The sequence below is a fragment of the Lichenostomus cassidix genome, chromosome 11 (genome assembly GCF_008360975.1).
Source record: "Lichenostomus cassidix isolate B80296 chromosome 11, HeHo_3.0, whole genome shotgun sequence".
Classification (NCBI taxonomy): domain Eukaryota; kingdom Metazoa; phylum Chordata; class Aves; order Passeriformes; family Meliphagidae; genus Lichenostomus; species Lichenostomus cassidix.
In genome coordinates, this window is record NC_139492.1 from 13,486,787 (window position 1) to 13,500,208 (window position 13,422).

At 37.3% G+C, this 13,422-nt stretch overlaps 1 protein-coding gene and 1 long non-coding RNA gene across 2 annotated transcripts in view; one reads left to right on the forward strand and one right to left on the reverse strand.

Annotated features, from left to right (window-relative positions):
* ITFG1 (integrin alpha FG-GAP repeat containing 1) overlaps positions 1–13,422 on the forward strand; it is a 73,647-nt gene that overhangs the window by 25,168 nt on the left and 35,057 nt on the right. Inside the window, exon 9 of the mRNA XM_085071923.1 lies at positions 12,178–12,272. Within this exon, the coding sequence (XP_084928049.1) occupies positions 12,178–12,272 (95 nt within the window). The remainder of the gene's footprint in view (positions 1–12,177; positions 12,273–13,422) is intronic.
* Positions 1–13,422, reverse strand: part of LOC146432337 (uncharacterized) — a 136,989-nt gene that overhangs the window by 21,435 nt on the left and 102,132 nt on the right. The gene's annotated exons all lie outside the window — the stretch shown is intronic.

The window sequence follows — 13,422 nt, forward strand, 5'->3', positions numbered from 1 at the left end:
GAGAATGGGGCATGTTGGTTTTGTAGTGCAAAAAATACTATTTTTCTGTCCACTAAAACAACAGTTTTCCAACCCAAAGGAAAGTGCTGCAGGCCTGATTCTGCTGACATAATTGACTGCAAATAACTTCTTAAAAATGTAATTTACTGTATTTATACCACACACATACTAACAGTGAGACTGAGCCTGTTTTTAAATGTTGTCAAATGGTAGCCTTGTTTCAACATTTTCTTTAAAATTTTATTTTAAAGAAAGTGACAATTTTTAAACTTCTAGACCCCCCAGAGTGTGACTCACTTGCTCTGTGCTGCCACTTACAAGTGTTTTGAGGATGAGATGTGAATGCAAGACACCTCTGCTGGGTGGGTAATGGTCCTTAGATCAGATCTACAGGGAATGAAGTAAGGTAGAACCTGAACTATGCTCCAGGCTCTTCTGTGAAATGTTTACCCCATTTTCTAAAATCCTTGGCACAGTTTTATTAAAATATTTTACTATTTATCTTCAAATTTGAATACTTGTCTGTATCATATAGGAAGGAAAGAATAGAATAATACAGTTTTTGCAGTTAAAAAAGAATAAAGTGTGCTGGGTCTTTTGTAATCATTTTCCAAGCTGATGTTCTGAATAATGTGTCTTAATAGGTGCTAAATAGAAATTTTTATCATTTTTTTTAACAAGGGCAATGTGAAAAGCAATCTTAATGTAGGATAATTTTATCTCTGTGTTAGGTGGCTAATGAGCCTAAATGATACATCATAATTTTAGAAATTTATAGTAATTAATGGAATTTTAATAAACCCTGGGATATCTTTGTAAAGAGAAGTGGAACTGTTCAAATTATAAAGTTGAAACTTTGAACTTGTGGCTAAATGGGGTGTGCAGTGCTAGAGCAGGGCAGTGGATTGGTACAGCAGAGGTTGGGAGGGAGGGCAGTGGCCCAGGGGCTGCTGGGCTGGAGTTCACCACCACTTGTTTAGTGTCCTGCTCTGCTAATTCTCATCAAATTCATAGGCAGAGCACTGCTGTGAGGCAGCAGTGGAGCAATGTCTGGTGAGGATGAATATCATGGGAGAAAGTGTGTGCAGGGCCTGTAAAAATGCCTGCCTGTAAAAATCAATGTAGAACAGCAGATGTGACAGAGCAGAGGGAGGCCAGGGACTCTCAGTGTCACCATGGGAGGAGACACCAACCAACCTGGTTTCTCTGAATGGTCTCAGCCCCTTCACCTCTGGGAGAGAACACTCAGATCTTGCCATGTGAGGGTCCTGCTTTCTCTTCCTGACAACTGCATACATCATCTTTGTTCAAGATCCACTTTATCCAGGGGGAAGAATGGGAAAGGTTTCGTGGTGTTTCTGCTCATGAAATTTCCTAAGCGAGTGAAGAGGTTGCTATAAATGTATCTGTGTGCTTTGATAAAAGAACAAAGTTCATCCTGACAACTATGGAAATACTTATGACTATGATTTCAGAGCAGGGTATGAAATGAAGCAAAGCATAATTTTTTTCCTTCCATCTTTCTAGCGTCAATTTAAGATACTCAATACAACAAATACTTTACTTTCTCACTGAACAGAGTTTTAGAGAATGTTGAAGTGAATATGGTACTAAAACAGCATATGAGTAATGAAGGGAAGTAATCTGAAATTCCATGTTCTTTATGAAATGCAGTCTGAAGGAAGCTGAATAATATCCCACCATCCAAAAATTGTACTTAGACTGCAATAGTTGGGTGTAAGAATGGCTATATAGTAAATGGTAGGAGGAAAAAAGGCTTTTAATTTTCATTCTGATATTTTTTTTCTGCACCAGTCCAACAACGGAGGGGCAAAATCTCACATTAGAGTATAATGCTCTATCACAGCAACTGCATTTATTTCCCCACTGCTATGTCTATTATGTTTAGATACTTCAGAAGGCTGGCTTTGAGCATACAGCTGCTTGTACTGAGCTGGAGTTAAAGACAATGCATTACTAGAAATGGTTTGTCAGACTTGAACCTCTCCTGTTTTCATTTTGTCATTTCAAAACTGACAGAATAATGATTGTTGTAAGTCAAAGGAAGGTATGATGGTTTGCAGTTTGGAATAATTTGGTTATCTGTAGTGGGGCCTGATTGATTGCACAACAAATCAAAATACGACAATGAAATGGAAAATGAGATGTGTTAGAAGATTGTGCTTGCTGCCTTCTGCCTGGGCAGGTTTAGCCTAGCTCTGTGTGATGCAGAATGGGCTGCACACTCACATTCTGCTCTGCCACAGGCATCCTCCTCTTAGCACTGGGACACAGCCACTGGCACTACAAATGTTCAACATACAGTCACGAGCCTCTGACATTCTTACTTTTGTGTTGCCTGCCTCTATTTTTCTTCCCCTTCCTTGACATTTTCTGTACCTCACAGCTGATGTGCCAGCTTTGCCATTTGCTAAAGGTCTCAAAGGGTTCTGTAATGTCTGTGTTTTCACTCTGCCACTTCTCGTGTACTTAACCTTGTGCATGTTGGACTCTGCACCGGTGTCAGGTCCAGACGTGTTTGGGGCTGCCACTTGGGCTGCTGCCTTCCCTCTTACACCCACCCTTCTACTTGCACCCTGTTGCACTCCTGCAGTGTAAGAGTCTGGTTTGCTGACCACACCTGCAACTTAGCAAAATAAGCAGTGTTTCAAAAGGTCACTTTGTCTAACATTCTTTCCTGCTGCTGAAAATTTTATTTGAAGTACTCTTCTCAGCCATGAGTATTTACCTGTCATTTGAAAAAGAGGGGGGAGCTTTGTATAAGATTCTGACTGAGAACTAATTTGGGGTAAGATTTCCTTTCTTAAACTAAGCAGGTTGAACAACAGCTATAAACTATAAATTATTTGGATAAGTGGAGTTGGAAAAAACAGCAATTAGGTGACTCATGAGGACCTGTCACAGATGTTCGTATAATCTTAGTACCAAGTGTTCCTGAAGTACTGAAAAAATATTTTTTTTCATTAAAAAGATACACAAATATATGTTTGTAAGTATCTGAAAATCCACTGTGTTTATATATACATATATTTATATATTTGTGTATATTTTAATGGAAAGTTACATAGAAGCATATGTGTCTATATCAATACATTTCTGGTAATGCAGTAAGTAGACCTTACACTTTATGTCTAAGTTGGACCCTCTGTAATAAGTAGCGCACCCCTCTGTTACATGATAGCAGTGATTTGTACATTAATCTGACCAAAGGACAGGGAACAATTGACAAATTTGTATTGCCCTTTTAAAAATAAATCAGAAATGCTTTTTGACATTTATTACAATGGCATTTCAATTGATTAAGGTGAGCAGAGTTGGGCACTAGAGAATTCTGCACTTATTTAGCTACCACATTGCTCCAAACAAGTAAGAGCTCTTCATTATTACTTTTTCTATTCTTCTCATGTCACTATGGTAATTGCAGTGCAGTGGTTGCTATAGCAAAAATGATTAATCCTGCGCTGTTGTTATCTGCCAGCCAGCAGAGGATTTTTATAAGATCTGCTTGTACTGTCTTTAGAGGAAATCATAGATGTTGTCTAGAATCCTGATAAATACTTGAAAATATATGGAGAGTTTTATTAATTGTCACTTAAATTACTAGGAAAATGTTGTATTTTTAAAGAAATTGAACGATTTCAATGGGACAATCTGAAAAGGACCAATTTTTTTAGGATGAGATGAATGTGAACCATATTTTGGACACAAAAACCTGCTATTTTCTCGTTAATTTAAAGATTAATGACATATGTTTTTAAAGTAGTGAGTCAGAAATGATTAGCACAGGATATTGTGCTGATTATACAGTCCATTAATTCATTTCTGTAGGAAATTGGTGTCATAATTGCTATTTAACGATGATTGGTTCAGTTGGATAGCGGAGATTGATAGATCATCCTTTGGTATCTGAGAATGTAAAAGTTTGATCAGTCATTGATTTTGCATAGTTAAGGCACAGAACTTTGTTGTGGCCTGCATTTATGAGAGTTATAAATGAGAATAAAAACAGCTTTTTGAAATCAAACTTGATCATCCTGCCTATGGTGACCACATAAGTAAATACAGTACAACTCTTCCTTTCTCTAGGTAGCATTTAACCAGCTCAGTCCTCTATTTTTCAGTCACCATTTGGTTTCTTAGCTGCTGCCCTTTCTCTTCTCTAATTTAAGAAATTTGCATTCACTCCTACTATGCACACTTGCTTGCTTTTTGGCCAAGTATGGGCTGAGTTTGTTAAAGTTCTCTGAAAGTCTTTTAGAGACCTGAACTCAGTTCTTTCTCATATTTAAAATCCACTCATCCAACTAATAATCCTAAGAGAGTCTTCTCTGTTCTCCCCCCTACCCAGTAATGGAACTATTTCATGTATGTTAACTACTTGTATGACATGTGGTAGTAATTATCACTTTCCTTGTAGGAAATGATAGCTCATTATTACCACTTAATTATGTTTAAACAGGATAACATAGTGCCTAACCTTTGGGGGGTTTTTCAGCCTTTCATTGCACTGTGCCAAATGCGTTTTGTTGAAAGATTTTTGTTTAAAGTAGACCATAATTATCCTGCAACTGATGATGCCTAAAATGTACTGCTTTTGTGCCTGCAGTTGCATTTTGGTTTTGTACCTTTTAGTTTTGTCTGTCAACTTCATTTTATCATCTGAATTTCTGTTTTCCTTCAGAATGTTGCATCCTCAGATGCACTAGCAATGTATGAAAGGAAAATTTTAATGGTACATTTTGGTAAATAACCCCTTAAGAAAACCATTCTCTGAGCTCTGTGTTGTGAAAATATTTAGTGCTCCTGTAGTCAATGAAAGGATTCTCTAAGAACCTTAAGGTGCAGGATGACAATAGTTCTGTGTGTGTGAAGTGCTCTGCTTATGAGAAGAGCTGGTTTTACTGTGATCAGTTTAGATGAAAAAGATGCAAAATTTGAAGGAAATGAAGCATTGTGAGAGACTTCAGATATGGAAGAGATTCTTTCAGTACCAGATGCACTTCTGAAAAAACAGTTTATAGAGACATAGCAAGTTAATTGACACTTGTGTTCTGAATCCATGGAGGTGGGTTTAGGAGCTAAGTCTGTCTTACTTGGTAATTGGTAACCAGAAATGTTCAACAGTGATACCTGAATGTTTTAAATGTAGTTCCCAAACAGTGTCCTTTTCTGAGGGGGAAAATCAGTTTCCCATATTTTGCCAAGATCTCTCACATGCTGCTGACAAATGCTAATTTATCTCCTGGGAAAAAAATTGTTGTTGCTTCGTGTTAATTTTTGCCAAAGGGGCTTGTACATTAAGAATTACTTTACTTTCTTTTCAACAGCAAAATTGGAGGAGTGGAGCACATGGCATTTGTTTATTCGTTCCTTGTTGAACAACTTCATCTCAGGATTGAATTTTTCTTTGGCACTGTTCATGGTTGATACAACAGGAGCTCTTGACCCCGGTTGAGCTGACCCAAGGAAGTTACACCACTGTTATCCCTTCATTTGTCAGCACCTGGAGCTTTGTTGCCATGGGAGCTTTTAACATATATAGCATCACAGAGCTCCAAATGTAGAGCCAGGCTTTGGAGTTTGTTTTGACATGAAACATGTGAAACAGGATGCTTTCAGCATAAACTGGAATGGGAGTTTCAGTGATGCTTTTTCTTATGCAATATACAAAACTGCGGGGGAGGGGTCCTCATTGTATTTAATGTAGTTTCTTTTCCCTGCTTGGATTGTGGTTAGTTGTGGAATTTCCATTTAAGACAGAAGGCTGCTCTGTTGGCTCTGGTGCAGCCTGGAAGTCTCTGTGTGCAGTTTGCTGGCACACTGTTTAAGTGCTTCTATGCAGTGGAGCTGTCAATACGGATTCTTTGGAAGGACTTAGAATTGATTTAGTGTGTAGAAGACGGTTGTAGGGGTTTATTTAATGTCCACAGAACTTTGAATCATCTGTAAAAGCTCTTTGCATCTGTTTTTTAAAGTTATGATTCACATTTTCTAAAAGCAGTTGACATTGATGCTTTTAATAATATGTAGTTATCTTAGTAATTTATCATAACTGTCTCTGTCGTGACCATCTCATTGAGCACCTAAAGCACAGAGTGACAAAAGAATTCTAATGATATTATTACTTGAGAAGATAAATTTAAGATAATCAGCTTTCAAACAAACCTTTATTTTGTTTGAATATCAAACTCAGTTATACTCATTGTAGGCTTCTTGCCTGCCCCAGAAGGGTATTGTTTTTAGCACTGCCCTAACAGGGCTTTTTTCCTCCTTATCCTCCTACTGTTCTTAAGAGCTGTAAATGAAAGGCTCCTGAGAGAGGAGAATGAGAACTGGGCAAAGACAAGGGGGAGAGAGGTGAGCAACCTAAATGTATGTTGAAATAGAAAGCGTATCATTCATTAGGCTGATTTGTATTAAACAAGAGATTCCCTAGCCTTATTTGGATGTCAAACTGACAGCAAAGAAAAACTTCTTGGCTTTTATTGTACCAAGTTGAGAACTTGTTTCTCACCCTTTCCAAGAGAACTTGGAAAACTGCACTGAAAAAGATGTGTGATAATACAGAACCAGGGCTAGTTTTGAATGTGTGCTCTTCAAGAGAGAGCAGTAGATTTGAAATGCATGGCTGAGAATTTTGTGGTATATGCAGGGTCTTATTTTTATGTTCAGAGTTATGAAAGGTGAATTTCTTAGCCTGTATAGTTAACTTATTTCTATTTCAGTGAATAGTTAGGGTTGGAAGAGACCTCTACAGATCGAGTCCAACCCCCAGCTTGCTAGAAAACAGTTTCTTTTTATTTAACAGAACTGTAATGAGTTACAATAATCAGTCTATGATCTCATAATAACCCCAAAAAGTTGATTCTATTTTTGTTTTTAAAGGAACAGAAGTAAGATTACACTGCAGCAGAACTACAGAGCATTTAAATTAAAAGGGTTTAGATCATACACCCACCAAAAACTGTCTTGCTCTTCATAGCTACAGCTTTATCTTGCTCTATTATGAAACAGTTTTGGAGTGAGTGATCCCAGAACTTGTCATTTCCCCAGGTTCCATTTTCCTTTCAGAGCCCAATGTTGGAAAGTACATTGCACAAGCATGACTAATAACCCTTGAACCTGGTTGCAAAAGAATACTTTTGTGACACCATTTTCTATGTCTCAAAAGCAATTTAAACATTGGGATTGAGCACATTTTGCCCTGGTTTACTCATGCTAAGTAAATTATAAATGTGTTTGCATTTACAAGCACCTATCTGATACCTCTGGGTTTCAGAAGAAGTTTCTTCTGTGGAACTGCTTTAACAATTTGTTATTTGGGGATGCATTTCAAAAAGTGTTCTCAAGTGGCAGTACCTCGGTATTGCTTTTGGAGCATCTAACAATTCTAATAACATTGTTGGGTTTAATCTGATTTACAAGTTGTTTTCTGCCTTCTCCTATTCAAATTTACTTTTAGAACAGATTGAAAGTACTTGAGCTGTGTTTTTTGCAAGTGAACATTCACAATCAGTGTTAAAGCTTGGCCATGTCTCTTACGCAACCTCTCTGGGCAAGGTGTGCTCCCAGGAATCTGCACAGGCAGTGGCTTTGGGGTGCTTGGATTGAGCTGCCAGCACTTGGCAAACATGAACAGAGTGTTGGAAAGAAGGCTCTGTATCCACAGCTTTTGTTTGAAATACAGCAAACAGGCAGTTGTAGCTAATGATTCTCACATGATTCCTAGATGGAATAAGCCTTCTAATTTTGTCTTTACGTATTTAGACATAAGTACAGGTTTGCAGGTGATGAGTACGTGGGACTGTTCTTTTTCTAGCCCTTTTCACTGCCTACAAAACTTGATCTTTATGAACCATGTAGTTATTCTGTATCACAGTCAAGCCAGAGTGGTGTGTTGAGCACATGCTCATTAACACTTGAGTTTCTGTTTGTGTGTCAAAGGTGCTCCAAGCTCAGTGGTGCTAGCAAAGGACATTTGGGGTCTGGGGTGTTTGGGCACACTTACTGCTACAAATTACAGGGAAATTACAAATAAGATTTCCACCATTTTTGAAATGAGATTTTTTTTTTTTTTTTTAATCCATGGAGTAATAGAAAGACAGACTAGTAGATCTCAGAAACAGGATGAAGATTACAGAGGGTCTCCAGAAACAGGTTTCCTAGGTAGACCTAGGCTGAAGGAGATTATGAAAGACATGTTATGCAAGGTATTTTTTTATCAATACTTGAAACCAGTATAGGTCAGATGGGTTCATCCAGCTGCTGTCACCAATGCATATTTTGTCACTTGTGAATTCCTAATTGCACTGATCAATTGTGCTAATGATACTCCTTTGAATTTCTGTCTTCCTTTTCCTATGGGGAGAAATTTAAATTCAAGGTCAGAGTTTAAAATTGAAGGATGTTTATTTACATTGAGATTGAAAGCAGGCATGAAGATGAGATGAGTTTCCCAGGTCCAAGGTGAATTTGTTGTTAGCGAGTTTGAGCTCTTCAGGGAGCAACTACTGAGGGTGTTTTTTATGTGGTCTTCAACATCAGTAGTTTGAATTCCAGCAGGTGCTTTCAAGGTGGGAATCATCTAAAGATTAGGAATGAAATATTTTCTTTAAAAATGGGAAAAGCTGCTGTATTGATTTGTTAGTTTCACAGTGTCTTTGAAAAAGCTTCAGAAATGCAGGAAACATTTTATATCTGGTTATAAAAGATGGATCTGTACATTGTAAGATGTGCTTTAGAAATAAAAACTGGAGAAGAAATGGGATACAATATTATGATAGAGATAAATGTTGGGCTTTTCTTTCTTTGATTACTAGTTTTCTGTAATACAGTATTTGAATAATTGTGGTTTTTCTTAAAATATTTTGCTACGACAGAAGATATTCTCATTTCACTGATGTCCTATTTCCAGTTACATTCTCAATGCTGGAGCTTTTCTTGAAGCCTTTTAAGTTTAACATTTGTTCTGTCTGCTCTAAGTACCAAACTAATGTTTTTGTATCTCATCTTTGTCATCTTTAAATTCAGCTGGGCAGAGTGTAGAAGAGGAAAATAAAAACCAACCAAACAAAACCAGTCCAGTATCCATGGGATGGGTATCTCTATCGGAAAAACTTTAGTGAGGTGGATACAACAGTAATTTGAGATATGTGAGCTTAAGAATGGCCTCTTGTCTTGTTTTCAAGATGGTTTTTGACAGAATTTATTTTTAAATAATTTTTTTTCAAAACTCTGCTGTAAATTTTCAATACATTTTTCTCTTATCTTGAACTTTATTTTTTTTAATTACTGGATTCTTAAATATATGTTACACAAAATTGAAGAGAAATTGCAGCTGAAAACATAATCCTATAAAAGAAATTACGTAAATGGATGTTTATCTTCTCGTCAAAGGAATTGAGGAAACTCTGTCCTTCCAATATGGAATATATATCATAGTATTTTCAGTTTGCAGGGACAAAGGTGTGTTGTCTGATGCATATTTGCCTCCTATTCATTCTTTGATTGCACTGAATTTTAAAATCAAATCTTAAGCTTGTAACTTATCTAGAACACCTGCATGTGTAAGGTGATGGCTTTGTGTCTAATTATGTGCCAGTTCTGTCCTCATTGCCCTATGGATTGGTTATTCCTCAAAGCTGCAAGGGTGTTTTCATCAGTGTCCTGCTCTACTCTGAACATTAGCTACCCACACTATCAAACTAAGTTATTGGCATAACAAGATGAATGTTTGCGGTATAAGTAGAATCAAACATTTTATATTCTCCTCTGCTCCATAGCATAATTTAGAAGGAGAACATCCTTGTTATTGTCCCTTTCTAAAACAGAGAAAGGAGATTCTTCGTCCTTGTGTGTTACTGAAAATCTTCTAAAATCCCTGCAGACTGAAACTTTTGTAGAAATCCAGTTAAAATACTAGGGCTTCATTTACATTCTATATTCAGAAAACATAAATCTCTGCAACTTAATTCAATTTTAGCAAACCCTTTAATATGCCCATGGTTTATAATTTGCAAATTGAACACTTTCTTCCATTTAAGTTTAGAGGAACACTGTAGTCCAACAGTATTTTAATCTGGTTCATGTAAGCAAAGATTTAAAACAGTAACATGTTTTAATTGTTGTTCTTGGATGATGCAGAAGGAAAACAAACACCTTCAAAAATTAATGCTGATTTCAGACAGTCAGATTCAATAATTGCTATGTTGGTTTCTCTGTTCAGGGGAATTCCCTTTGCCACCACCTCTTTGGATGTCAGCTTACTGGATTTCTATCACCTAGGCTACTTCACATCCTAAATTCTCTATCCTTGAGAAGAGAGCTACCATGAGGATTTGGGAGGGGTTTGGTGGTGAAGTAAAGTAATTCATGAGGCAGATGGGATGTAGGAAGCCACTAAAAGTTTGGCTTTATCACTTGGAGATATTTGGGGAAGTCTGATATTTACATCACTCCTCCTCCCCTTATAACCCTCCTTTCCATCTCTCAGCTTCCTGATCAAATCAGGGAGGGACCCAGAAAATGTGGCTGTGCACAGATATAGATGTACACACAGCCCCTGAAAGTAGGTTCAGCTTCACAGAAGTATAAGATGGCAGGCTGAGAAAGCCTTTCTTATGGTCCAGGTAAAGTATGACAGGACTAGGCTGTGGCCAGTACTGTATTGGAAAATTAATAGGGGGCTCAGTGACTTCAGCAGATGATCTTATTTTTGCATATTAGCTAAGGAGATTTCATCAAGCAATTTTACAAAATCCACTTGCCTAAATAACCTAGTTTGGATTTTTGCAAACCCAAGCAGTAGGTGTGCCTGAAGCCCCTTGGTGCACTCAGCACATTTGTGGTTCATATAGAAATCCATTTTGTAACATGTTCATAAGTTGTATTTCTGAAACATCAAACCAGTAGAAGTGTAATTTATTGTGGAATAGCCAAGCTGCTGTCAGAGAGCCAGGCTGAGAGGATGTTTGTGGCTGTAACTTGCAATATTTGATAGATACAATATGGAATCCAGTGGTGGAAATGATTCAAGTAATTAACGTGCCAGATGAGGACCTCTTTTCAGTGTACACAGTGAATGCTGCAGTTATCTCGAATGACATACCCAGCTCCTCAGAACTCTAAGGGCTAAGGGGCAAGTTGAAAAGGTGATTTTTTTTTTTTTTTTTTTTTTAATTATTACATGGTGAGCTTTGACTTCATAGCCTGGAAAAGTGGATTCCCTGAAATCTTCCTGAGCGGGAGGTACCATCTCTGTGGCAAGCCAGGTTTGGTTCTGGTGGGGATTTGGCAGCTGTGGTTATTGATGCAGCAGTTCTTGCTGCTGCTGCTTTGGCACTGCTGCTCACCTGCCCTGCTGGGCTCTCTCCTCAGCCCACACAGGGAGCTGTCCAGTGCTGGCCTGGCTCCTGGGAGGAAGTCAGGGCTGCAAGGTCAGAATGTGAACACACAGATTTATCCTGGAGTGGATAACAGACAGTAAATTATTACTTTTTTCCTCACTATATGCTCTGTGTGTCAGAATTCTAGATGTAAATAGTCATTGCTTGTTTAAATATTAAAAGGTCATTATTCTACTAAAGGTTTGGGAAATATGTGGATTAAAGGTGCTTAAAGAACATTTTTGAAAACATATCATTTACTCAAATTTACCTAATTCTGTAATCCTGGGATTTATTAGCCATTGTGTTAATCAACTCTCCAGTGTTGTTTTTTGTGTTAAGTACAGATTAAGATATTACATGTGAACTCATGACTCTTCCTAAAGTCTTGCTGACAGCACAAGAGTTTAAAAGTAGTTCAGAAAATTAAATAAGTTTTTATGGTGGACTTGCAATGGTGGATTTGTGTTAAAGGTAATTTTCTTCCCAACTGAACACAGGGGCTGATTAAATTACTAAGGACTTACTCTTCTCGGTATGTCAGTAAAATTTAGAACTTTCTCAATATTATGGGTCGAGAATAACATACATCAGCAAAGGCAATCTTCAAATAAAAGACCCAAATTAGATTCTTGGCTTGAAGGTTTTGAATAGGTCTAGTTTATCTCATGTAATTTTTCACATTTAAAAGAGTATTCACAGCTGATTGTTTCATGTAAACAGGGTTTCTGATTTTGTAGATTCAAAGCTGACAGACTTTTCTCTTTGACAGATGGGGATGGACAAAGTGAACATTTATTACCAGTTTGTGAAGATGAAGCTTGTCAAAGAAGTGCCATCTACCTAACCAAGCTGGGAATGGATCAGGTAATGTGAGCTTGGAATAGCAAAGACAAAGCAAATTGCTGTGCTTTGTGAAATTATACTAAATAGAAACTTTTTAGGAAAGAAATGAAAGCTTGTCACCTGTAGTCATTGAATTCAAGAGACTTTTGTTTATTTACTTGTGTGTTCCTTATTTGAAAAAATCTGAGTTTAGTGGAAGAGGTTGCAAACCTAGAGTTCTTTATAATGGATAATTCTACTGAAGAAAAGAGAGGATGCTTCTAAAGAGTCACTTCCTTGATTGCAAAACACTGTATTCTAAGCACAATAACTGTCCCAGCATGAGACGAAAAACAAGGTTTGTGCTAAGAGTTGGAAACAAATCTAATTAATTCAAATGAGCTCCTTCAGTTTAACTTAGGGAGTTATTGGAGTTATTTTAAAGTAAATATATGTGTGTGTGTGTGTGTGTGTGTGTGTATACACACACACATATATGAAGTTGAACCAGCCCACACCTTTTACGCATTATTTTTATTTTGTCTTTGTTTTTTATTAGTGAAGAACATTTCCAGGTGGCATTGAGCACTTTTTTGGGCTGTGTATCTTCAGGGTTGGGTTTCTGTTAAACTGTTGCTGGTTCATTTGTTCATGACACTACTGGCTTTCAGAGACATGGTTATAATTCATCTGGTTTAAGTATTTACAGTGCCCTGATTTATAATGAAGTTGCAGCATACAGTCAATTAACCAAATGTTTGTTGGATGGCTTAATAAATGTTTTACTAAATTCATATTTAGCAATGTGAACCTAAAGGCCAAGGTGACATATAAAGTGGTTGTAGCTGACAGCAAAACCCACTGTAGGCTACTTAGAGAAAATTAAAGTGTGTCATACATGTTGCTAACCCCATTATGAATTGCTGATTATTCCCTTACTAAAAAATTGAAAGTAGAATTTTGCGCTAAAAGTAGTACCCTCTCTGATCTATAATTCAGAATTTGTAGCTGAACTTGTTACAGTCTGTAGCCCAAGTTTAGAGTGTAGGTTTTCTCATTTAAAGAATCAAAATTTATAGAACACATGCTGTAGCATACCAGTGAGGAAAATCAGTCTGTGTAGGAAAGGAAAGCACACAGCTCCTAGTCAGTGCAAGAGGAATGACTGGGATGGAACATACCATCAGAGTAA